General features: G+C 38.9%; 2 protein-coding genes across 6 annotated transcripts; both read right to left on the bottom strand.

Moving 5' to 3' along the window:
• Positions 1 to 289: 289 nt before the first annotated feature.
• On the bottom strand, positions 290 to 11743 carry trim8a (tripartite motif containing 8a). 4 transcript variants are annotated; one of them, XM_079248339.1, is made up of 7 exons: positions 11475 to 11743; positions 10501 to 11103; positions 3856 to 3951; positions 3168 to 3401; positions 2857 to 2888; positions 1660 to 1775; positions 290 to 1534 (listed from the first exon to the last, which is right to left on the bottom strand). In XM_079248339.1, the coding sequence occupies exons 2-7, from the start codon at positions 11068 to 11070 to the stop codon at positions 876 to 878; spliced, it is 1707 nt and encodes a 568-aa protein (XP_079104465.1). In that variant the 5' UTR covers positions 11071 to 11103; positions 11475 to 11743; the 3' UTR covers positions 290 to 875. The 4 variants fall into 4 exon arrangements, with proteins under 4 accessions (XP_079104465.1, XP_079104466.1, XP_079104464.1 ...); XM_079248340.1 differs by having other exon boundaries at positions 11494 to 11743; XM_079248338.1 differs by having other exon boundaries at positions 11498 to 11743.
• Positions 11744 to 12718: 975 nt separating this feature from the next.
• sufu (suppressor of fused homolog) lies at positions 12719 to 25980 on the bottom strand. Of its 2 annotated transcripts, none has more exons than XM_079249407.1 (12): positions 25667 to 25980; positions 25191 to 25325; positions 24853 to 24989; positions 22689 to 22831; positions 20250 to 20335; positions 17753 to 17825; positions 17132 to 17288; positions 16878 to 16980; positions 16363 to 16497; positions 14249 to 14387; positions 14095 to 14163; positions 12719 to 14015 (listed from the first exon to the last, which is right to left on the bottom strand). In XM_079249407.1, exons 1-12 carry the CDS (start codon positions 25813 to 25815, stop codon positions 13926 to 13928), a joined length of 1416 nt encoding a protein of 471 aa, XP_079105533.1. In that variant the 5' UTR covers positions 25816 to 25980; the 3' UTR covers positions 12719 to 13925. The 2 variants fall into 2 exon arrangements, with proteins under 2 accessions (XP_079105533.1, XP_079105534.1); XM_079249408.1 differs by having other exon boundaries at positions 17132 to 17285.
• Positions 25981 to 26296: the final 316 nt, after the last annotated feature.

Raw genomic sequence — 26296 nt, 5'->3', positions numbered from 1 at the left:
TGATGGGCTCCCTGTAACAAATCATCCTCTGCTGTGCTCTGAAATACACAGCAGATCGCAGACATATGGTCAGCCACTTTTTTTCCCCATTTTATAAGCCATAATTTAAGACGTTTTAATCTGTAACCCAGTAAGTCACATAATATTTCTCTCTGTACGACCAGACTTCAGCGTTTAATCACAATGTTTAAATGGTTTTAAAGTATACACCATAAGCACAGATAAAAAGCCTGCAAGATTCCATAAAAATCTATAAACTACTGCTTAAAACTCAACAAAGGGGTAATTCGATATGATTGTTTATTCATTCAACATCTTCCACAGATTTTGGTTTATTCATAATCCTCTATAAAAATTCATGAAAAACCTGACAAGCATTTGGTGTCCAGTGTTCTTCTAAAGCCACATGGACTTCTGAGTGCATGGAGAGAGGTTCCCTGCGTGCCTTCAGCCGCACACAGAAACTAATCAAGAGCTAGGAAATTGCAAGTACAGTAAGAGTGTCTTAACAGTCTTTTCAGGCACTGTAGTCCCATGCCAGGACTCGTGATAAAGGATATGTCATTCTTTTAGTCACTGCTTGAATAGGATTAAGACTAAATAATTCACATTAGCACTTCCAGTCCGGTTCAGAACTCACAATAAATAAAAATGTAAACGTATGTTTTCAAATGAGAGCATTTCTAGTGTCACCGGGATTGAGGCGCTACCATAGTTTTCAGAAGTGGTGTCGAACAACATGCCATGTAATCATGAAGGTCTGCTGGGGAAATAATCTGACACCACATATGAGTCAAAAATGGAAAAGGGCAGAAAAAAGAATGTGGAAATTATTATTCCAGTTTGGATGTATTAACTGAACCAATCCCGGTTTGTTACTTGGTCCCGTAATGCTTGGTTGAAGACTGGCCATACAGTCCATAGAAGTCAGGGTGCCTGGGCGTCTGTGACGCCTCCATCAGGCCCCTCATGGGAAAATGCTGTAGTGGCTGACTTGCAGGAAGTGAGGCATGTGAGGGGAACTCCTGAGCGGTCATGGAGGGGAAGGAGTTTGATGCTGCGTATGAAGGCTGGCTGTGAGACGCAGGGGCCCTGGAGCAGCAGCAGTTATTCAGAGTACACATCAGCACTTTCCTCCCTTCGTACATGGCTTGTTGTGAGGCACCTCCACTGGGGAAATGAGAGGATGGGAAGAAGTTTCCTGAGTGGTGGCTAGAACTGGATCCCAGACCCATCATGTGATGGGCTCCAGTGTCAAGGAGACGACTGTGGCCAGGTCCAGAGTGAGGATTCTGGGGGAGGACGTCTGTAGAATACATAGATGAAGCGTGATGGTTGGGGTCAGGCAGGAAGCGTTTTTTACCACTGTAGAGCAAAGGTGGAGGATCCTGGGAAGCAGAGTTTTCTGAGTTACTATCCAAGAAAGCTATGCCATACTTCCTCTTCTGGAGTCCTGAACTTGTGCCCAGTTGGGAACCAGCAGAGCTGCTGCGAAACTGGACAATCTCAATAATGGGTACCTCATTTAATGGTTCTGTGAAAGAAAAGCAGTAGGGTAGAAAGACATCACAGTTAGTTCTGACTACAATAAATCTCAGGGATTGGTAAAAGTCTAACAGGCTGCATAATCAGCAATTATTGACTGTCTTTCTGTCTTACCTTCTAACATTTTTCTCAAGTTCTTCTCTCTGGTTGAAAGGTCAGACAGGAAATTATGAGAGCTGAGCTGGCCCACTCTCAGAGGAGGGATGGCACCATTCAGGTGAGAATTTGACCTACGAAAAGACACAAGTTAAATCTTGAAGGCAACATTATCAGGCTGAAGTAACTCAAATGAGATTATTTTTTCTGTGCATATATTTTAAGGCACTCAGAAATAAAATGATCAGTTCTGTTTCTTTAGTCCAACTTGTGACATTTCATTCTTTTGGACTTCTAGTGGATGTAATGGCGATATGTGGTTCTGTAACTGTGGCATGAATGAGGAAACCTAGATTTTATTTGAAATTTTGCTTTAACTTAGCTTTTTCTTGTCATTCTCAGTCAATTACTGTGTCGGAGAACAATTGTTTGCTACTGTTGAAATGGAAATGTGAGCTAAAGCACAGAAACTGAATTTGTACATCTGATGTCATCCATTTACATTTGCTTTACAATGTGATACTAAAAATGAGTTCTAATACCTGAAGGTAAAATAACATTTAGGTAATTAATTGACAATTAAAATTTATGATCTATAAAAACTTTTTCAGGTCAAGATATTTTGTGACCCAGCCGTACTTCACTGTTCAACAATGTTTGTGTTAAACAACATCAACAACCCAACAATATACACCCACATCTGTTTCATAACAAACATTCAACTATTGTTGGTAATTTTCACATATATTAGACTGTTACACACATTTATCTGCACTCATCTGTTGAAAACGAGTTGGTTTAAATGCTGGTAATGTAACAATTTGCTGTTCAGTGGGCAAAGATACGACTCAATGTTAGGTGCAACTGGAATTAGAAATACAGTGACTCCTTTCTGTTTATTAAATCAAGACTTTGTTTATGAATCAAATCAAACTCTTCAAAAATGCCATTAATATCAGTCACTGGCACTGATCACATATTCAGCAATATGTGTATAGCAAGTTCTTTTTGTTTGACTATCATAGTCCAATGTACAAACACTTCCTCTTAAAGGCTTGGACACTGACAAGATAATGCAGATAACGAGATGAGGTTTAACAAGTGTTAGTGGCTACATACAACCAAAAAGGTGACTAGTTTTAAAACAAAGGGGGAAAATTACCAAAATATATTAAAAACAAATTCCTTTAACTGAGTCCCTGGAAAAAGGCTCACCTGTCCATCAGCAGCTGGTACGGTTTTGTGTTCTGAAAGACAATAAAATGTGTGAGTCATTTAGACACACGATCTGCTTTCAAATATCACACTGACAAGCTACAATGCGGAAACAGATGTGTGCACAGACAAAGCGCGTGCCGTGGTATGTTTGTGAACAATGTGTACATACATCAGTGTGTTGCTACACATTAAGCTTTTTTAGCTTGCAAAAATATCTGCAGAAACAAAGCCTTGTTTCTGCAGATACAAACATGGCAAAACATGAGCTAACGTGTAGGGAAAACGGAAAGAGAAGTGTTGACTTGTACCTTCATGAAGTTTACACTCTCTGCTCTTTGAAAGAACCTTTGTACTGAGCTCAGGAGCTTTTCTGCTTCCTGGCGCTTCTCGTTGAGCTGCAGAACCTGCTGGGAGTTCTTCCTTACATACGTGTTGTAAGTACTCTCCAGCATCTGCAAGGTCTCCACTTGGTTTGCTTCAAGCAGTGCACGCATCCTCTGATACTGAGCGCTCACACGCTCCTTCAGTTCAGAAACTGCGTCCTGTGGAGAAATTCAAAAGTCAATACACATAAAAACAAAATTTTATATTGAATAACTGGAGAGTCACTTTCAGCCAACCGGCCACATATATTTTTCTTGACATTCCTCCAAAAGTAAGTAAAAAGAAAAAGGAAATTATGCTACATTTCACAGAAACGAACCAATATATATATATAAAGATAGTGTATTTTTGTCTGCTTTGTGGAATCTTTTCCTTTGTTGCTAAAAACTAAAGTCAGTGTGTCATTTGTTAACTACACTTTCCACCTAAATGCAGAAACCAGTCATAGCTGGAAATATATTTTTCTTTGATGAACGGAACAAAGGAGAGTCATTACTATACTGAAGACAAAATTATAAGACAAACCTACGCAAACTAAGGCAGAAGCCCTAATCATGCTGAGAGGAGAGTTTCTTTGAGTGTCTGCAATACACTGTACATATCATACTTTACCTTCATCAGGGTCTCGTCTGACTCCAGCTTGTTGAGCTGCTCATCAATGTTCTGAACACGACCCTCCAGTCTGTCTTGCTGCCTCATTAGCATGGCCTGTGCAGAGACGACACAGACGGGATAGATTAGACAGATGAGCCACAAAAACAACCCACAACCCAAGACCCACTTTTACCTATAAGAGCCCAGCATGAAATTTATGATACACAGTTTCTGAAACAATTTGCATCACTTTATTGAAAAAACTTTGCTCAAAATCCTGTTGAGAACAATCTGACTCTTGTCATCTGCTCCTTAATGGACATTAGAAAGCAGACGGTCCCCAAAGTTCATTGGGGACCCCGCAGCATAACATGTAATCTGTTGTTTGGATCAGCCTACTCCTTCTGTGGGCACAAACAAGACTGCTAAAAGAGCCAAAGGCCAGTAAGAGCTAGAAAATATAATAATTCATTTACAGCAATAGATGGAAATCAATCTGCAGGAACAAACTGATAACCAACTATTAACAAGGGAGGGCAAGTATGCTTTTTAATAAACTATTTCTGCATGGGGAAGGCAACATGCCCAAGTAAGAGAAACCCTGCTGTCATGGCAACAAAGCCTTGTGTATGTATTCATATGTCAGAGCTACTGCATGAGTGATGGAGCAATAAGCAGAGGTGGTTCACTCCCCCTGTCTGTCTTCTCACTTTGCCACATGTGTTGCTCCTCGTTGTTTACACTGGCCTCTGTGTCATTGACAGATTGTCATGTCTGTGTGCACAATGTCAGGGTCTGCACTCTCTCTTTTCCCAAAAGCACGCATTGGGAAAAAGAAGCAGGAGAGGACATGATGCTTGCACATGCCAAGACGAGGCCGAGGGGGGAGTGAGAAAGACACACAAGAAGAAGAAGGAAAGCCAAAGAAAAAAAGTTTTGAAGCAAAAAATGAGATAGGGAGAATGAGGACATTCCTGTAGCCTCTCAAGGGAGTTTCAGAGTTGTTACATGGAGGTATCTCAGCAACAGGACTCTTCAGCTGCTTACAACACTCACGTTGAGAGCAGCAGTTGATATCTTATACTTGCACCGCTGTGAACAGAGCCAACAACCAACAACTTTCTTGAACATAACACGCAAAAACACTTGAACGTACAAGGCTCACTTGTACTTGTTCGCTTGTTCTGTTCTTATCACTGAATAAGAGAGCAAACTTTTTTTTCTTGGTAGACAACCAAATAACTTACTCTCTCGCAGTTCTTGGAAAAGACAGTAGTTTGGATTTGACGAGGACTTTGGAGTATTGACAACCATGCTGTTAAAGACCATACCAAAAAAAGCCTGTAGCACTTCATGTAAGGACCTGCGTCCAACTGGACAGTCCACTAGCACCTTCCTACGATGTCCTCTACTGTCTGATTTTGTGCTTGTGTTGTTCTCACTCATATGTAAGTCACTTTGGATAAAAGCGTCTGCTAAATGATAGTAGAATAGAATAGAATAGAATAGAATAGAATAGAATAGAATAGAATAGAATAGAATAGAATAGGAGTACATAAAAAAGTATAAGTAGATTTTTGGGGTCAACTTATGAACAGCTGAGCTCACAGGACTGATATCAAGTAAAAGAGAAGTAAAAGCTGTTGACTGTGCATGGTTAGCAGCACTCACCCCTTTGGGCAATCACAGCTTGTAAAAGCTTTGTACAGTCACAAGGAGCTCTTTAATTCTCACCTTTGGGGTTTTCAGCCATTATTCCTGCAAAAGGTGTCTAGTTATGAGAGATTTGGGCTATCTGGCATACACGGTTTTGAGATCTAGAAAAGGATTCTTGATTATGTTTATGGAAAACCTGACTAAAACTTGACATGGTACCTCTTGATAGGAGTTCATTGTGGATTTTAAGTTCATGCGTTTAGGTTCATTGCCCAGTTGTTGAAGCCATCTTTTATACAGACTGTGTAATGTTTGCTTCAGTTTGGTATTGATTGAGTGAATTATTTCTAAACTTGAGCAATGAAATGGTCCCTGTGTCTTTGGCTCCAACACAAACCCTAAGCATGGTGGATCCACTTCCATGCTCCCATGTTCTTCCCCATAAAACGCCAACCCTCTTCTTCCCCCAAACTTACTTTCTCCTTCTGGTTACTTATCCATGAAGGTCATATTTGCACAGATGTGGTTAAAACTGGAATACTGCACCACTCTAGAGTGTGCTTTTGCGATCACAATTTCAATTGTCTTTTCTTGTTCCCACTAGTTGTTAGTCTCCATTGTTCCATTTACTTGCTATGTTTTAATCGCATCACAAACTGTCTTTACCTGCTTTTTAGGCATCATTTGTTTTTATTTGAGAGCGCAGAACAGCTGCTTAGAGAGGTCTATGGCTGCTGATTGTTGAGAAAATGCTTGAGCAATCAGAGCATATACAGAGAGATAGAACCTTGAAATTAAATTAATATGGACATGGTGTTAAAAAAAAAAAAAAGCTATAACCTTGACAAATGGATAATCAGACCTTGGTATAAGTTATTTGAGGGCTCAAATCTATCCAGATGTCCATGTCTCATTATTTTTCACTATGAAATAAATAAAAATCTTATCCTGACCCATCTTTAACTTAAAAAGATAATAATATATTTGTTAATCTGATTTAAATGGTCTGTCACCGTGACAGGTATTTTGACCATATAGCTGGTTTTACAAAGCTGTCTTTGTACATACACCGATGAGCATGACCCAAATCAGGAAATCCATAAAACCATTTCATTTAACTAAGAGATGCTAAAAAGCTCCATTGAACTGATGGAAACTGCAGAGTCAGTTGACGATTCTCATTGGACTGGTCGCTGCAAGTGACCCCTCTCCCATTTAACACGGCCATGAGAGCCATTGTTAATGTAAAAATATTGATCAGAAAATCCTTAAGTGATTAGAAAGGGGAAAATGCATTTCAAACAATATTGCCATTGATTAATTGCCTAATTGCTACACTTCCTAATCTTTTTAATCAAAAACATGAAGATGTCCCAGTCAGAAAAAAAATATATTTTGTTTAATAGGAAAATCATACTGAACACCAAACAACCCTGAAAGCAAGCATAAACTTTTGGAGCGACAAATTGCATGGAGAGAAGAAGCCCACCTTTAACCAGCTGTTACAGTCTCATCTTGCTGGAACATCACTGACGGCTACAGCTGAATATGATTTATTCAAGGTCAGAAAAAAAAAGCTCAGCGAGTGTCCCTACAGATTCAGCAAGCCCAGCACCTCATGGCGTAAACTATATTAATAGTTTAGAGCACACAAAAACTTCAAATCTGAACATCCATGTCATTGATATGTCAAACATGTTTATGTATTACACAATCTGATAAAATGGTTAAACTAACTACAACTGTTTCATGGCAGGAGCACCTTTGTTTACATTAAACATGCTGGAAATATTTCCATTATATATCTGCTTCTTATGTTAATGCATGCACCACGGGGTGATGAAGCATTGACATAGTTAGGGAAAGGAAGAAACCATGTAAGTGACGCACTGAATACTGTACATGGCACGTCTGTGAAGCCTTGAGTTGCTTCTCACAGTAGAAAGCATTGCATTCTTACTCCTCTGTGCAGACAGAGAGGTGGCAGCCTGCTTTGGTCATGTGTCACAGATTCAGCCTCTGACAAAAGCAGCATTTACATTAAAAATCAGCAAATGGCAAAAACACCTGGGCCACATCTCAACACATCTTGCTCAACACAAGAGCTGTTGCAGCTGAACACACCTCTGAAAACAATCTGATAATACCTGTAACAGCTGCCCCTATACGGTAAACCCACATGACACCTTGTCTCTCCCAGCTTGCCATATGCAGTTTTCTTTCACACAGATGTGTAACAGTGTTCAGAAAATGACTGAATGACTGTGCAATAGTGTTACTCAATGGTGTTAACTCATTATTGTCACAAAACAGAGGATAAAGACCCACTTTATTTATTTTTTTGTGTAAATGCTGTGTGACAAAACAGGAAAGAACACTTTGGGGGGATATTGTAAATAATGACCCCAAATCATGGCAGCAGCTTTCCTGTGCCTTGATGCCTATGCTCAACAGCCACGTCCTCCTCACTTTGTCATGTTTCCTCCAATTCCTTTTTTTTTTTTGTCTCGTATGTTTGAAATAGCATGAGGGGGCAGGGGCCGCAGAGCAGCATGAAAGCCTACCTTTATCAAGCTTAAATCCGCCAATGATCACTTTCCGTGCTGTCCTATTTAGGCATCCAGACACCCGCAGGTTGCCAGGAAGCTCATGTTTAAATGAGGAGCCTCAGGCTCAATGAACAGAGAGCCTCTTTCACAATCAACTGACAACTATTCCCCACTTCTGATGTCAATGGACTGCCCTCAGCATTCTGGGGAACTGACTCACTCCAGCCCAGATAGAAGAAAATGCAAACAGCAGAGCCTCCATGAGCAACGGTTTCCTGTTGAGGTGCCTGAGAAAACCAAGGTGAGGTTGTGTGGGAGGACTCCTCCTCCACTTGTCCCAGGGATGACATTACTATTAAATTACTCTTTCTTCCTCATCTTAAAATGACCAACCATCCTGTGGAAAGTTACTGTAAAAATCTCCTGTGAGAGCCAAAGATAACCAGAGATATGAACAAACTGAACTTATGTTGGTTTTTTCCCCCTCTTTGTTTATCCCAAAAGCAACAAGAGTGCTGCCAGGGGAATTTAAAATGCTTTTACCAAAATAGACCGCTGCTCTCTCAAGGAGAAAGACCTCTCAGTAAGTAACGATGAGAAGAAGTCACTCTGGCCTCAGATTACTTGAACAAATGATCAAGCAGACAAGAAGCCTTACTTTTTTGACTACTCCATAAAGTACGTTTCATACGTGGAAAGAAGCACAAAGAACGTTAATCTGAGAATAGCCAGGACTTCTTTTTCCTGCAAATTGTGAAAGAACAGAAAGATGGGTGTGTGTGCAGATGAGAATGTGTAAAGAGAGCAGCTGTGGAAAGGGCTGAACAGACATCTTTTGTCCCAATAATAGCTCTGAGCCAGGGTAACAGTTTGCACTGAAGATTCAACTGATTTAGATATTTGGAAAGAAATATGCCTGCAACCTTCACATCGGGAATAATACAATCACCGCAAACGTGAATTAGACAGCAACCCAGCAAATGCTAAAACTAATTTAATTCTCACTCCCACCCCTTTACAATTAGGAAGGGAAGAAATGTGTATGAAGCAGTGTGGGTGGTGTTTTCTGACACCTTTCAGCTTCCATTGAGCTCATGAACAGAGACCAAACTGCTGTAGAGAGCTGAGAAAAATATAAAAACCCAAATGTATGTGAGACGCATTTGTCTCAAAACATTCTTAGGTCAACTGTGTTACGTCCAAGAGTCACTTTTATAAACTGCTGAACACAATTTCTGTTCTGATAGTTGAACGACACAGTGAGAAAGATTATTCACAGGTTAAAAAAAAAAAAAAAAAAAGACATTTTAGGAAATTTGCAATCTTCCTAGAAGAGGACGTTTCAGTGAAGTCAAAGATCTTCAAAATGTTGAAGATCAAACTTCAGGCTGCACAAGCTGCAGTTACCATGCTAAATGTTATGGTTCAATTAATAATCAGATTATAATTAGAAGCCTCTACAGGTATGACTTTTTTGATAAATGATCACATCTGAACAATCTACTTCTTTGAAACAATGAGACAAATGCAGAGATGTTTGACAATATGCACAGCACTGTGTTTTGCGAAAAGCTAATCACATATAAGCATAAACACATCATGCCAACTGTCAAGCACGGAGGTGTGAAGGTGATGATATGGGCTTGTTTTGCCACCACACGACCAGCGCACTGGGAAGTTAGCTGTCTGACAGTTTATGCTGTTAAAAGTGGCTCTACAAGCTATTGAATCATAAGCTGTACTTAACTTTTCAAATACTGCCTTTGCATTTAGGTTTAGTTTTTGTTCTATAAACGAAGAGGTGGTATGTGCTGCTGTTAATCTGAGGTTACAGTTGCCTCATTTTGAGATCTTGCAAAGACCAGATCTTTTTTTTTTTTTTTTTTAAATTTCCTGGATACTCTGTTTTTCACAACTGACTCTTTCACCCCACGTTTCCTTGGTATGAACTTTTAACCTCGACTCTGAAATGGTGCCTAATGAACACAGACAGAGACTCCCACTCACAAATCACATTAAGTCCTCAGCCTCCAGTGTGCATTTGGTGTCATTGAAGGTATCTAGCATCTATAAACTACATGTAGATCTGCCTCTGCTGCATAGGCCCCGTCACTTCCTGTGGGTGCAAACTGCATCACAACACTTACCCTCCCCAGGGCACTGCACAACTAATGGAAAGATGCGGCCACATCAAGTGGGTGGTTTGATCAAGGTTAAAAGCTGTGCCTGTTTGTGTGTCCATGTGTGAGTGTATGTGCTCATCTACCTGGAGGGATGACTTTCACCTGTCCGGTCCTTTTATATCTGATAAGATTAAAGAGGAACAAAGGAGTTTGCTCCTCTTAACTCTAATAAGTATAAGTGGAATGTGTGCATCTATCAAATTTTCTCACTGCCACGTTCTTTCTGTTTGGAGTTTGACATGAACTGGTGTGGTGAGGATGGATCGTTTATCTACCTGCATTTGTCCACGTTGTGTATCCACATCACACACTGTGTGCCTTTGGTTGGTGCAGTGGGAGATGCAGCAGAACGGACATAGAGCCACCTGCTCTTCCTCACAGTGCAGCAGCCTGTACTCCTCATGACTGGGACACGTCCAGGCGCTCAGCTCCTCCGCGTCAACTAACAGGTGTCCCGGCGCTGCGCACGGCTGCTGAAGGTGCGTCTGGATGTGAGTTTGGCAGCAGGGCTCCTTGCAGCGCAGACACACTTTCCTCACAGGCAACGGAGGGCCTCGTCTACAGAGGACACAATGCAGCAGAGCAGGGACTTTCTCCGTGTTCAAAGCATTAAACCGCTTAACTATGTTGGCAAGCTTGAAGTTCTTCTCCAGTGTAGGTTTCTGGTCGTAGTCGCGGTTGCACTCGGGACACCGAACCGCCGCGCTTTCTTTGGCCCATGCCTCAGAGATGCAACCCTTGCAGAAGTTGTGCTTGCATGGCAGCTGGATTGGCTCGTCGAAAACATTTAGACAAATGGGACAAAGAAGTTCCTCTTCGAAGCAGTTTTTCCAGCTTGCATCCATGACTTCACGGAAATCCAAACTGATGTTGCACAACTAAAAGGAGCGACAGCGAGAATTAGTGTGACTACGAGGCTCTCTGTGAAACAGCCCATTTGTTTATACGTAAAGGCTTACTAAGAGTGTATGACACAACAATTAGCACATAAAGCAGATGACGCCAGCGGAAAAAAAGTAAATCTCACCAGAAGTCTGAAAATACTAACTATTGTTAGAGTAAAACTATTCACGTGTCGTTTTCAATTCAAACATTTTAAAGTACGGGACGGTACATGTTGAAAGCGAGTGACAACTTGCTTAAAAAATTATTCTTAAAAAAACTCGACTTACTGACATTTTATTTTACGTAAAGATATTCGAGTTGTTTTCATAAACAACACACCAATACACACTGAATGTATTCTTACAGAAAATACGCAACGTTACCAACTATTTATTTCCCATGTCGCTGGCCGACTCCGGTGCACCTACAGCGCCGTAAAGCTCGTCATCCAGCCCGCGATGGATCCAGCTACTCCGGTTAGATTACAGTTGTCTGTCCGCCGTATCGCCAAACATCCGGGATTTTTACAAAACTCCCTGCTGGTTTTGCTGTTTCGCTTTCCCGTAAACTCTTGAGTAATATTTTAAGGTAAGTCCAGCCAGGCAGATAGAGACTGTGTCGGAAGGGAGCGCAGTGTCTCACCGACTACAACCCCCTTCAATAACGTGACCCGTCAGAGAGTTGCTACAGACGGGGAGGGGCCGAGAGAGGAGGAAGGCTACGGAACGGCCACAGCAAACTCTACCGGACAGACTGTGGAAGACCAGGAGACATTTCTGTGACCCGTCATCACGCTGTGCATCACTGCTTCCCAAAACCAAAGGTCTCTAGGGGCCCATGTGAGGGCCAATGGAGAAAAAAAAAATGGAAAACACATTCTTTGTGTAGAAGGTCACTAAGATAACTTTTTGTATGTCATAAAGGACACCATAACTTAGAATTTGTATGTATTTACAGCTCAACAAGATCAAATACATTTTAGGTTACCTAAAAGTTCCTAAAAGTAGGCTACAATTCCCCTTTAAAGTAACTAAATAAATAACGTTAAACTATGTCAAGTGGAAATTATACAGACTACTGTATGTAATGTTTCTATACTGCAATAGATACATACCTTGACTCACTGCCCCCTCGACCCTAATAATTCATGATATTTAAAAGTCAGATGACTGTTTTGTTTTGTAGATTTATTTTAGTTTGCCACCATGTTTTCCCATTCATCTTTTAAATACTAAGGTAGCCAAAGATATTTGATCAAGTTTATTAAATAAATTTTCCCAATCCACGTGTGGATTAAGTTTGTTGTTAAAATGATTAATTTCAAACAACACAGTTTAGAAAGTGCGAAACCATTAGTATTTGTTCAGAAATTACTCCAATTTCTGCACAATTTTTATGATTTTATATGTGTGTATGTATAATTTTAAGATGCATTTAATTTTCTTTTTATGCTTGCGCAATTTAATACAATGAGAACACATGAATACATCTAATGCACTTCAATTTATGTATCCACAAAAATCCTTTAAAGACAAAAGATCCCAAATACTTTGGTATTAGTGATCCAGATTTATTTGTGTAATAGCTACACTCTTTAATGCACTTAGGATTACAATCAGTCAGTTCAGTCAAAGATCATTACAAAATGTATCTGTATTATGTCTAAAGTTTATAACTTTCATTTTAAAAATAAAGTACAAAAAAAAAAAAAGAAAAAAAAACCCGGCATCACGTTTTTAAGGAGTTCATTTCTGTAGAAGACACTGGAGTGAAGGCAGCCATGTCTATTTCTTAGTGTTGACTTGGAATGCAGCAGTCTTGCTAATAAAAGGGACTTGTCTTAACATTTCAGGTGCTGTACATAGCTTTGAGAGTTAACGGGAAGTAGGAAGTCCTTTGCAGCTCAAGGCACTGAGGAATATTCAATTTCAAACAGGTCCCATAGCAAAGAAATAACTAAACAAAAAATGTTTTTTTTCTTTTTTATAACCATGTAGGTTTTGGCATCTGGGAGAAGTCATGACAGACCAGATCTACTTCATTATACAACTATAGAAAAAGACAATCCAAATGACTACACAACATGAAGTGAAGTTCTTGGCTAAGGGGAGTTGAAGTGGTTAGACTTGCAGCATTTACGAGATACCCAAGTTGTGGCAGTGAATGATAATCATAATGTGCAGCCTGTCAGATTACTGCCACAGAATCTTGACAGATCTGAGACAGACTGTGCTGACAGCAACATGGGAACAGATAAAACTTTGGTATGAAGAAAAACACACAAGAGATAAATGTCCAGCATTTGTAAATACTATACACAATAGCACAACTAAAACACCGATAAAGGGTTTTGCTTTGTGATTTTTTATTCCCTTTCTAAGGCCACTGGAATAAATAGTACTGTTGCTGGGAACTGCAACCCAGTTATTGCTTCAGACACTACTGATCACGGGATGCTTGCTCAACTTCTCTAGTTTTGTGTATTTTGAATTCAACAAAAGGAATTAAAGCATCCTGTTTGCCCTGTGAGGTAGTTCTCCCAGGTCAACCATGTGGACAGGCTGGTTTAAGAATGATTTGATCATCTCATCAGAGGAAAGACGTTGTAAACAGCAGGGTTTAGTTTGGGAGTACAGTAACTGCTAAGTGTTCAGTCGATCTCCAGGATCATCTTCAGGAGTGAAGTAGCCCCAGATTATCCATAGCTGGAACAACAAATCTCCTGGGAGGTCTCCTGTTTTATGATGGTGTACTCTGGAAATGTTTCCCCGCAGATGTTTTTATTTGCATTTTCTAGAGAGGAAACGCCTCCGTCTCACTGGAGTGGATTATCAAACACAGAGTCTGGAAGGACAGAAATCTTCAGCTTCTTCTCTGGCCAACTGTACTCCTTTGGTAACTTTGTCTACAAGGGAGGGACGTACAAGGTCAAACAGGGAACCAATCTGAAAGTAAAAGTTAAAATAAAGGGGCTTTTTGCTTACCTCCTCACAAGTGTTGAGTTCCTGTAAATCCCCAAGCATTTGTTCAACAAACTCCTCAGTCAACAATATCTGCGCAGGGAGAGAAGAAGGCCACTTTCTGTAAATGTGCCAACATGAACATGCTACTAAAAAAACTCATTGTGTGTTTGAATACCTGAAGCCAGGGGCCGTGGGCTGCATAGGGATGTTCTTCTGTAGCGAAAGCCCCTTCTACTCCTGTAGACACAAATGTTATGGCTGTGTCCCCGTTGATACTTTTGTAAGTGAAATGTCTTCCATGGAGTAACCGACCCCTGAGCCAAAAAATACAACTTTAATTACATATAATTGCTGTAATTTCTGGGGTGTTATCCACTACTTTTTTCACACTATCTGAATCCTGCAGCTTAAACAGTGATTTTACTAGCTGACGAGTCATATTGGGCTTCATGCACTCTTCACACCCTCCTTACGGAAAACACACAAAGAAATGTATATGATGCAGCCTTCAAGTTAAACGTGATCAAAATGACAGTTAAAGAAATAGAGTTGCTACACAGCTGGTGAAAGTGCAGATTATATCCACCTGCGCTCTATAGCCCAGAATCTATGGTGAAAGGTGGAAGTTTTAATCAAGTTTAACTCTAAAAAGAGCATTCTTTAGCATTTATATATATATATATATATATATATATATATATATATATATATATATATATATAAAATCACAAGCAAGCATTTATAATAGGGCTGTGACAATATGCTTTTGTCCCAATTCGATGATTCTGATTTTTTTGGTGCCAATTCAATTTAAATTGTGATTCTCATGATTCTTTGATATTGCTGGTTTTTGTAGACTAAAAACAAAAAAAAAAAGTACTTAATTTTTTTGCTTGTCATTTTTCTTGATTTCACTTTGGAAACAACCACACAAGAGCCTGATAATAATTCTGTTGCTATATGCCTAAAAAGACAAGGAAAAAAAAAATCATTATGGCTTATTTTTATTTATATGAAAAAAAAATCTTTTTTTTCATATAAATAAAAATAAGCCATAATGAATTTACCCTGATTTTCGATTTTTCGATTAGATTTTCCCACCCTTAATTTATATATATAAATTTTGTATTTCAAGTTGGAATTCTTGAGAAGAGAATTAAAATTTATGTTGCATGTTTCTGTAATCAATCCAAAACATGTAATAATCTTAGCCATTAGGAAAAAAAAAACTGAATTTGAAAGAAATACTAATAATGACATTTTTGCTTTATGAAATTTTCATCTGCCATCATTACAGCTATGAACAGCTCACCACTGCCACACTAGCTACAACAACAGTCTCTTTTGCTCTTTTGACTATCTCCAGTCCAGGAAGCATATCCAAAGTTCTTAATGGGCACTGTAATAACGTTTGTAATAAAAGGTAGAATTACGTTAGACCTCCACAGGTCTCATCATTCTTTACCACGATGCTATCAGATGGATTTATTTCACCATGTCAAGAAAATTAACATTTCGCAAAACATATGAAAACTGCCAGCTTTTCGACTCGATTGTGAAAAGATGACATGATGTTTTGCTCAGGTCCATCAATCAGTTTAGTCAATTTAAAGTTCCATTTGGGTGATAAATTTTTCTACAGACATCCCTGCCAGCCGTCTTATGGACACAGATATCCATAAATACATCGGCACCCGATCTGTCACCGAGAGCAGACAAAAGGAAAATTTCAACACATCATTCAACCCCCGCTGAAAGTAGGTATGACGTGCGTCTTGTTGCGAGTAGTTACATGAGCTGTAATGACTTCACTACACCGTCAACATACAACAACTATACCACACATTTGTGGTTAGTTAAGGGTTTTGAAAGCATAAAAAATAGCAAATCAAATATGACATAACTTTAGAGGGACAAATTCTGTAACAAGTCCGTGGTATGACAAGACTAAACGCACAATGGCAACTTGAGGTTTCATTATGACAAAAGTTCTGTTCGCTTCAAACAACACCAGATACATTAAACACAAGCTAACTTATTTTTATCAGACTTTGAGGTGGCACAAAGCTCCATGTGGGAGGAGGCTCAATTGTTTGGGGGCAACTTGTAGAAAGTCCCTCTGTCACGTCTGAGACACAAGTGTCATCTGTGTTTTCACTGTGATGTTTTCATAAAACATTCTGCCACACTCCTGTTAAAGTCTGGACTAATTCTGCCTGTCTGTCGTGTAGAAATTTTGCAGAGGTAAACATTGTGCACGGGTGTAGGAGAGCAAGAATGTGGCAGTACCGTAGGCAGAGGGGCAGCAGCGTGCCCGATTCTTGGTTGAATTTAAGATGGACGCTCTCCAGCTGTCTCGTTCGAACTAATTCATGGGGAACAATGGCTGCTGAGCTCTCACTCTCCAAACTGTCCTTGCGACTCCTGGAAAACAAACAAAGCTATTTAAGTGAAACAAAGATTTAAAACTATACGATGACTGTTTAAAAAAAAAAAAAAAAAGGGAACTACTAAATGAAATTCCAATCTTCTTTCCTGAGAAAATGGAAATGCCCAGACGCGTATTCTCCACATTTACAGTTACCTGACTACAGAAATAACAACTGATTCCAGAGTAAAGTGGAAACATTATACTGAAAAACTAGCTAAATATGATGGTATCTGGCAGTGGTTGCAGTAGTTCTAATGTCAGTAATGCTCTGAGTCATTGCCCATGATGGAGGGATTTTTTTTTTTTTTGCTGCAACTCTTGTACTGAGCTGAGCCCATGTCAGTGTGTGTTGGTGTGTGGGAGGAACACTCACTGCTCTCTCTCGTGGCTTTGTTTCTGGCTGGTGATAGGCGGTAGTGCTGCTTTGCTGTTAAACTCCAGTCCTTTTCTCAGGGTCTCCCTGATCTGCTCTGTGTCTAGTTTCAAACAGACACACACACACAAAAAAAAAGTAGAATTATCCCATCATAAACTACTAAAAGCACAAAAGCAGACTGTCAGTGTACACACGAGTCATGTATTTATTTTTACATCCACTCTCTTCATTCCTCTGGGAGTTTGCCTTACCTTTGTCTGAGAGCCTGCGTGGCTGTGATCCTATGCAGATTGATCTGCTGTCTTCCTCATCCTCTGGTGGTCGACTCAGATCATCCCACACACACTTGGCGCTGACCCCACTCAGGTTAGAACCTTCTGTCTCAATACCCTGGTCAACTCTCTCCTGCTTAGATAAGCAAGATATATACGCAAACATTAAACACTAGCTTAAACAAAACTCACTCGGGACTAACATTTTCACAGGGCAAAAGTATTTCTGAAAACACCCCAAAGCAGAAGTTTTAAAATAAAACTACTTTTTTTTATTTTACAAGAATTGCCATTAAAAGATCTTTGCTTTTGTTAATGAGCACAAATCCTTGACCTAGTTGTTACACTTCTTCATCTTTACATACAATCCACTTAAGCAAAACTTCTTCATTAATTAGATTAATTAGGATTAGCATTTTATTTGAATAATGCAATTGCTGCATCACTATGGTGATTATAACCAAGCATCTGTAAAATTGTGGCATGATTTGAGATTTTTCAGATAAAAGAAAACAAAACCCTGCAAAGCAAAACAAAACAAAAAAACAAACAAACAAAAAAAAAAAAACGGCTGTATGCAGAATTTGATAAAAACCTTACTTGTAGGTGTGGATCAATTTCAAAAATGGTTTCCCCTCTCCTCATGTCTGTTATTAACCAGGGGCCGCCAGCTCTGTACACAGGACAATTGTTAGCATTAACTTCAAGTTGAACATGCAAAAGTTAATAAACAAGCTACTATTCTCTTCACTGGTCCAGATATATTCACCAAACTGGAATAAATCCTTTTGAAAGCAAAGTAGCATTGACTGAAGAAGTTGTTTTGGCTGGCTCAATACAGCTCACATAAATTCAATGACTGACCAATCAAAGAGAGATAAATATTGTACGTAAGCAGTCACTAATTATTAATCTGTTCAGAGATGCTCCGACTCTACAGTCAGTCTAAATAATAATGAAAAACTATAAAAGCAGAAGAGCAATGAACTTTTTAAAATGAAATGCAGTACGACTATTGATTCAAATGAAATTCACATTTTTCCTGTAAATATTTCTGCAACTGTAAAATCAGTAAATTTATAGCAAACCTTTTTTTTTTTTTTTTTTTTTAAATAATTATTACATTACATACCTAGCGGAAAGTTGCACAAAGTATCTGTTTACACAAAAACAATTGTACACCTTTAAATTTCTTAAATGAAATATTTGTAAAGGAAAGGTGTGGTGTGAGAGTCTGGATCTCAAGCATGCCTTATGCACACACATACACACAAACGTGTTTAGAGCATCTGAGGCCCGGTATGGTGAAGTGGAACCTGCATCATAGTTTCATGTCATGGTTGTGAGAAACTTTAGGCTGTAAAAAGAGGATGAATTTATAGTCCGGATTTTTCAGCACACAAGTGGTTCATGAACCGCTTTTAGCTGGTTTCTTACGTCCACAGGACGACAACCACCATAGCAAGCATCATCCACCCCACATCAGGCTATGTTCATTTGTCACAGATTATGTGTAGTGGATTGTTCCTCGCCTGTAGTCCTGATGCTAGTCCGTGTTTACGTGGGCAGGTCTCCATGGTGAGTCATTCTTTCTGGTTTATAAACCTACCATTTATTTATTTAGTTTTTTTCCATTGAGAGGGTTACTTGTAAAATTCATAATTATTTGTTTTTCTTTTTTTCTAGTTGGCATTATTATGTTAATAACTCTTGAACTGAGATCCCCAAATGAGACAGAATTTATATTTTTGCATTTTACAAATGGGTGTCAGTGAAATTGCACTTCCTCAGTCTTGGTTTCATTATTGTTTCTCATTAAAACTAACTTACTTGGTTTTTAGCATACCAACACTCACCATGATGGAAGGATTTCCAACCCTTACAGTTAATAGAATAATAGTTTTTTTTTTTTTTGCATCAGTTCAGAAAAAAATAGCACAGTGATAAATTACTGACTATTAATCATATTTATGTAATCATTAGCATGATCTGTCAGATTTCTCTTAAATAAGATATGCACTACAGTCCCCATTTATCCGTTAATGTGACTTCAGCAGCTCAGACTTATGCCATGAACAAAATTAAAAGTATGTTACTTGCTCCAACATATAAAACAAAGAGTGTTTCAAACTCCTGCACAAGATCAGTGATTTGTCACATACATGTTCAGCTGCCATCAAATTTCTCTGCAGTTAAAAATATTTAAAAAACAAACCTAAAACCTGATGGTTTTCTTGAGAACTTACAGTACCAGTGAAAAGTTTGGACACACCTATCCATCTGAATGATTATGTGGGCTGCATGGCAGCGTGGTGGTTAGCACTATGACCTCACAGCAAGAAAGTTGCTGGTTTGAGCCGTGGCTGGGGGGAGATTCAAATGGTTGCCTTTTTGTGAGTATACGTGGGTTCTCTCCAGGTACTCGGCTTCATCCCACAATCCAAAGACATGCATGTTAGGTTAACTGGTTACTCTAGATTGCCCCCAGGGGTGAGTGTGGGAGTGAGTGGTTGTTTGTCTCTCTGTGTTGGCCCTGTGATGCACTGGCGACCTGTTCAGGGTGGAGCCTGCTTCTGGCCCAATGATTGCTGGGATAGCCTCCAGCGTCTCCACGACCCGTATTTGTATTAAGCGGTTAAAAAAATGAATGAATAGATCATGCACGGGTACTTTTGATGGGTACTGTAACTATAACAATGAAAAAATTATTTAATCAGCCAATTAAGAAAACAGATGGAATAAAAATTTTTTGTCTTTTTTTTTTTTTTTTTAAAGATAGCACAGTGATGCAAACCTTGCATCGGGATTGGAAAATAAAAGCATTACAGTTTGAATTATGTTAACAGAAAAAAGTGCAGTCAGTAATTCATTGTCATAAAAGTCTCAAATAAATCTTCAAAAGTCCAGAAAACATTTTCAGTTTTGCCGCTGAGGAGAACTGTGTGCAGATTGATGTGGAAACTAATATGACTGATGAACTTTAAAAGGAGTCTTAAAAGTGAAGGACTTGAAAGGGTTTGAATACGTTTCTTTCCTGTCTGCACAAAATGAGGCCAAAAGAAAGAAAGAAAAAAAAAAGAGCATGCTGCCTACTCACATTTGGATTCCACGCATCAGCTCCAAGATGCCTTGGCCATTCCACTGCTGGGCCGCCTGCAGCTCCTCAGTACATACACCCACAATCTACAGAATAGCATCAGAATCAACAAGCTTGGTACTTTTCAGAATGCATTTATTTTCCAATCATTTGACTTTATTCATGTGTAGGTTTGTTAACAATCTGTTGGCAATAGACTGATCAGAATTACTCTAAGTACTAGTCAGAAAAACAACAAAATAAATTTAATTGGTCAACTTTCCAACAATCCCGGGAAGGAAACTTGACTTTGTGCACAGATCATAATTATGTCTTCTTTTATCCCCACTGATATGATTATAAAGTTTTGTTTTTAAAACATGTTCAAATGGTGTTTATATGGCAGAACACAAAGATAAGTGGAGAAATGCATGACAGTATTGCTCAGAAGGTCTCAAGTTTAAACCGCTGCCATGTTAGAACATTATCCTATCCAACTAATCATGTACGCCACATCTGCAGGTAGAAATCTCACAATTAGGAACTGAACAGTATGTGTGTTACCACTGTTGTGTAATCATCATCGTTTTCATTCAGCTGCTTGAAAAAAGTTGAGTGATAATAAGAAAACTGGGTAAGTTTATATATTTATTTATTTATTTGGGGTTCAACAGTACATGAACGTTCCCATACGGAAGAGTAGCTGCTTTGCACATACTTCCTCCGTAGATAACAACAGAGTACAGCCCAGCCTCTGGTTAGCAGATGCTATAGTTAGTGACAGATTTACAGAGAAACCAGCGCTTGAAAACCTTCCAGTTGTTAAGATTTCTGGTTTGAGAACTTGGCTTTCCAGTGAAGTATGAAAATAGACAAAGACAAGTGGAAAAGTCAAAAGCAGCAGATCTAATCACAGGTTACTTTATTTTACAGCATACATGCAATGTACATGCTTAGACTTACTTTCTAAAGAAAACAAAGAACTGTGGGTTAAATTAATTTACAAATTAAAGTGAATCTTCTTTACTTTTCTCCAGAAAAATCCCCCTCTCCCTACAATATGCATTTACACATGTTGTCCTTTAAAATAATGGAGGCATATCTCTATGTCATGTTTCTATTTCAGAATCTTATATTGGAGAATATAAGCAGTTTTCTTTTTTTGTTTAATTTTCAATGTCATTAAACATGCCCCTGTTTACAACAGTTAGTGGTTTTATGTTTTGCGTTTTTTCCTTTAGTGTAACAAAAAAAAAATAATTTGGCGTTCGCAGTAGAATACTAAGGGGTTAATTAATATTTTTTATAAATTGCTCTTAAAGCTGGGGTAGGTAATGTTGGGGAGCTAGCAAAATTTGGAAGTAGCACCCTGTCTTGGCTCCTCCCCCTCTGGTTGTACTCCTTGCTGATCCAGGGTTTGTTGTTACAACTCCATTTCAGTCTGAACGTTTTGATTGGTCAGAGTTTTTACAGATTTACAGTAAACTGAGGGGTCAAACTATATTTCTTATTGCTCATGATTACAAAATGTCCAGACTACTATCAGGACGAGGAACCACTTCACCCAAAGTTTAAAAAAAAATAAATAAATAAAAAAAAATAGATGTCTCTGAGCAATATTACCTACCCCAGCTTTGTTATTCTTGTAAAGTGGATTATTCATTATATGTAGGCCTACAGTATAAGTGCAATAATCTGTATAACAATTATCTGTATAATAAACAAGTTTCTACCAAAAATTCCCAACCACTGCAAGGTTTGAGTAACTTGTCAAACCTGGTAATCAGGAAGGAAGCCGCTTTGTCTCAAGTTACCATTGAAGCAGAGTGTAAGGCAAGTGTTAATGTTGCTTTGTAGAAGGCTCATATCTGTTTTACAATACCCATGTGTGAAAGCCTGTGCCTGTTTTGCTCTATTTTCGGTGTATCTTTGTGTCTCTGTGCTTATAAACTGTATCCTCTGCTGGTACTTTGTCCCATTTCTGCAACCCACACAGTCCCACAGTTTTATCAGTGGCATATAACAAAGTAAGCAGAGATATGAATTCGGAGAGAAGCACATTTTTCCAACATACAGAAAAGAAATAAAATTAAAACAAACCAAGGAAGAGGAAATTACTGGAGAATAATCTGGAAAAACAAGCCTCACCTGTGCTCTGAAACCTGTTGAGGTACAAACTACACTACTGTGAGTTTTTCTTGCTTCTGCTTAAGGAAAAGAAAGGAAATCTTTACCTGTGATGACAGGCATTATCTCTACTTCATACAGAGTTGACAAAGAGCTTTCAACAGATGCTGGTGTTGGAGCAAGGAGTTTAAAGTACCTTGGGCTAATGTTACTATTATAAATGCCTACAATTCCTCAAAATAGATTAGGAAATTCCTCGTAAAGAAAAGTACATTTACCCCAAGCAAGAGCTTTACATTTATTGTAACTATTTACACTCATATTTGAACTCACCTGGAGAAAGCTCACTGTGCCGAATGGAGTCTGAATTGGTTGCATCTGTGGGTCCTCTGTGAGCAACATGTGCTGGATACGAGATTCACTGTTGTCAAGTGGACTGTGCCACGATACATGGTCACCACTACAAAATGTGTTTTCTGAAGGAGAAAGTAAAAAGTGGACTTTGTGGTTTAAAGGAAAACAAAATCGCAACATTTAACGTTGCCTAGATTACACATGTTATTTTGAGTTCTCATCAGCAGCACTCAGCTTTATGCTTTTAGCCACCAGTGGGAACCAGTTCTATCATTTCATTATGAAACTCCACTGACATGCATTGGGAATATTTCAGTAACAAGAAGAGATAAAGATCAGAAAGAATGTGAGAAGAACAGAAAAGGATAGACACTGGGACCCACACGTGGAAAAGAAAGCATTAAAGCAGTTTTTCCATCTAAGTACATCTGTTTGCTTGGGAGGTAGCATGTACTCGGTCCAAAACTCAGGAGAAAAGCGAGGGAGAAGATGGCCTGGAATCAGCATTCGCTTAGCTTAGGAGCCCACCCACACGCAAATTGACCCCAGCTGGAAAACAGAGCCGACCGTCTGGAGTGAATAGCCTTTTTCTCTTCTGAATGGCTTTTATCTATGACCCCCTTCCCTAGTCAACCAAATTTTTCCTATAGTACAGCACACACAAAACTGGGGACTTTTAAGAATTAAAAATCATGGAATAGTGATTACATGTAGAGAATATCCACATAATAACGGTCTAGCTTTGCATTAATGGAAACAATCAGAGTAATAGCAAGGGGTACGGCAGAGGAAATCGGACTTCCTGTTACTATGCAGAGCTCCAACAAAAGCAAATGATGTGTGCTAGACAAACACTGATACCCAAAACAGACTCCACTATTCAAGCATGTTAAAAACGTACCACTGGAGGTAGTACAGGGGTTAGTTGTGATGGTATGGAAACCACACCCAAAATTTAGTTTTTCCTGTTAAAGGTGGGGTAGGTAATGTTGGGGAGCTAGCAAGATGTGAAAGTAGCACCCTGTCTTGGCTCCTCCCACTTTGGTTTTACTCCTTGCGTTTTCCGAGGATATTTTTCTTACCTCTGTCAAGGAGGTGATTTTTTTTTTTTTTTTTTTTTTTTTTTTTACCAGCGTTTATATGTTTTTGTTCAAGATAACTCAAAAAGTTATGGAAGGATTTTATTGAAATTTTCAGGAGTTGTTGGAAATGTGAAAAAGAAGAACTGATTCAACTTTGGTGGTGATTCGGATCACCGTTTGGATCCAGGAATTTTTTTTCAAAGGCCTTGGTGGAGGTTTGTGCCCTCCAAGTGCTTTTCTAGTTTGCGTTTTTTTCCCCCACCAACGATTTTCTCTTTCTCAGCTGTTTAGCAGGAGGAGGCAAATAAACCGAGCCGGGTCGGGTGAATCCTTCCCGCATTTTCTCGGCCATATTTGCCTTCAGAGTTTCTTCTTCACTACTTTGTATTTTCATCCTCACACGCTATTTATATGCAGGGTGTGGCTATCAGGTAAAAAGAAGAGCTGGAAAAAGAAGCTTACGAAATACAAGAAATGAACAACTTCAATTTGGCCCAAACGTTTTGATTGGTCAGAGTTTTTAAAGAATTACAGTAAACTGAGGAGTCTAACAATATTTCTTATTGTTCATGATTACAAAATGTATAGACTACTATCAGGATGAGGAACCACTTCTCCCAGAGTAAAAATAAATGTGTCTGAGCAAGATTACCTACCCCAGCTTTAAGATGTCGGTAAATAAATGTTCACAAGACAATTTGGCAACAGTGACTACATAAAAATAAAAAAAATAAAATAAAAAAAACCCAGTCAGTTTTCTATTAGAAATTTTCCAAATGATGCATTAAGATAATATAAATGACTGTCTAGAAAATAATATTTCCATAGTTTATTCAGTTTGACTAATAACTAGAATATAATATATGCAGTAAAACAAAGTCAGGCATGCCTTTCTACTCTACAGCCACATGTTTAATAAATATACTTTTTTTGTGTGTGTGTACCATACTTTGTCTTTCATCAATTTTTAATTCTTCATTTTTAAGTAGAGATTCATTGTTTTAATCAAATCCTAATCTATATGAACACACAAGACCAGAACACCTCATTTGTGCTCTTACCTGACTGGAACACATAGCGAGCCAAGCCTTGCATGAGTTCGGCTGGCCATGTTGGAGGGGCTGTCTCTCCCACTTCTCTTTTTAGTCTGAAGGTGAGCTCAAACCCAAATCCACTGGGTCCATCTGCACCCGTAAATCTGGCAGTCACACATAAAGTAAGAAATTGAGCCAATAAAACCAACAGTAACTGTAACACTATATGCATGCATGGGATTTTAAAATGCACAGTGCATGCTCAAATCACCAAACTGTAGAATAGCAGTATCATTAAGGAAGCAAACTCTTTCATGACACAACAACAAATGTAAATCAAGCTGCAAATCAATCGGTGTTCTTACTCATGAACCCGATTATCCCCATACAGGTCACTCAGTCCAAAACTGACATAGTGCCAATGCTCCTGGACGTCCTGAGCAGGACAGCCCATATTCCTGTACATGCTGATATAGTCTAAGGGGTCTGGTCCACCAAGCCTGTTAAAGATGCAAAATGAAAACCATTAGCTCCGTAAGAGTTCCTTTTTGTTGTCCGTGGACAAAGTTTACTCTTCTACATATCAGCATACAAACTAACTTTGTAAGACACATAAAAATGGAATGCTCTAATAAATGTATAATTTCACGCTGAATGCTCTGACTTCCCAAAATAACAGCAGAAGTTACTTTAGATTTCTGGATGATAGTTAGCTGAAATGTTAATGTTAGCATAAAGCTAAGCTAACTTTTAGCTAGTTTACAGCCATCATTGCATGTTGTTCCAAAAGCTCAGACTGAGCATATAGAGCCAAACCACTAAATCGTGATGAATTACCTACCAGTATTTCACAATAGCAGTAACTTGCAGTGGATTGGCTTGATCGGGGTAAAGTCGCCGACATTCCCCATAGATAGCCTGCAGTCCGGGAGGAAACAGCGGCACCAGCCCGTGGGCTTGAGCACCACTGATAGGCCGTACTTCTTCCATAACAGAACTTTGTGTAAATCAGATTTTACAAAAAAAAAAAAATACCGTATGAGTCGTTTTAAAACTTTCCCCCAGTTTAGCACGCGAATTTATAACAAACGCATCACAAGACAGAAGGTGTAACAGTGAATTATCACCGTTGTTCTACAACAGCGTTGGTCCTGTTGCCCATCTTACAGAGAAAAAAAAAAAACAAAACACTGGTTGGACGAGTAGTCTTACGTCATTGATTGAAGGGTTGAGGCAACCAATGATCATGGAGAATTCGGATCACCTTTGTAAATGATTCTGATTGACTGTTTACAGACTGTAGGCGGGTGTGATTTTAATGTAACACGTACCAAATCAAATGTGCAGGTTACATTGAGCGCAAGAAGATGGTAGGTAGTAAACCTAAATAATAATAATAATAATAATAATAATTCATAATGAATGATAATAAAGTCCTATCTGTTTTTAAATATGTGTAAAAAAAAATTCA

Source organism: Telmatherina bonti (assembly GCF_933228915.1).
Source record: "Telmatherina bonti genome assembly, chromosome: 11".
Taxonomy (NCBI): Eukaryota; Metazoa; Chordata; class Actinopteri; order Atheriniformes; family Telmatherinidae; genus Telmatherina; species Telmatherina bonti.
The sequence above is the reverse complement of the archived record's forward strand: the minus strand, read 5'-3'. Positions and strand labels throughout refer to the sequence as shown.

Bases quoted from the DNA above. Each gene is read 5' to 3' on its own strand.
- sufu (XM_079249407.1), bottom strand. From the start codon at position 25,815: ATGGAAGAAGTACGGCCTATCAGTGGTGCTCAAGCCCACGGGCTGGTG. The intron at 25,326-25,666 runs GTAGGTAATTCA...CATCTTTAACAG, and splicing joins ACTGCTATTGTGAAATACTG to GCTTGGTGGACCAGACCCCT. The intron at 17,289-17,752 runs GTAAGGTTTTTA...TGCTTATCTAAG, and splicing joins AAATTGATCCACACCTACAA to CAGGAGAGAGTTGACCAGGG.
- trim8a (XM_079248339.1), bottom strand. From the start codon at position 11,070: ATGGATGCAAGCTGGAAAAACTGCTTCGAAGAGGAACTTCTTTGTCCC. The intron at 2,889-3,167 runs GTACAAGTCAAC...ATTGTCTTTCAG, and splicing joins AGAGTGTAAACTTCATGAAG to AACACAAAACCGTACCAGCT. The intron at 1,535-1,659 runs GTAAGACAGAAA...TTTCTTTCACAG, and splicing joins CTTGAGAAAAATGTTAGAAG to AACCATTAAATGAGGTACCC.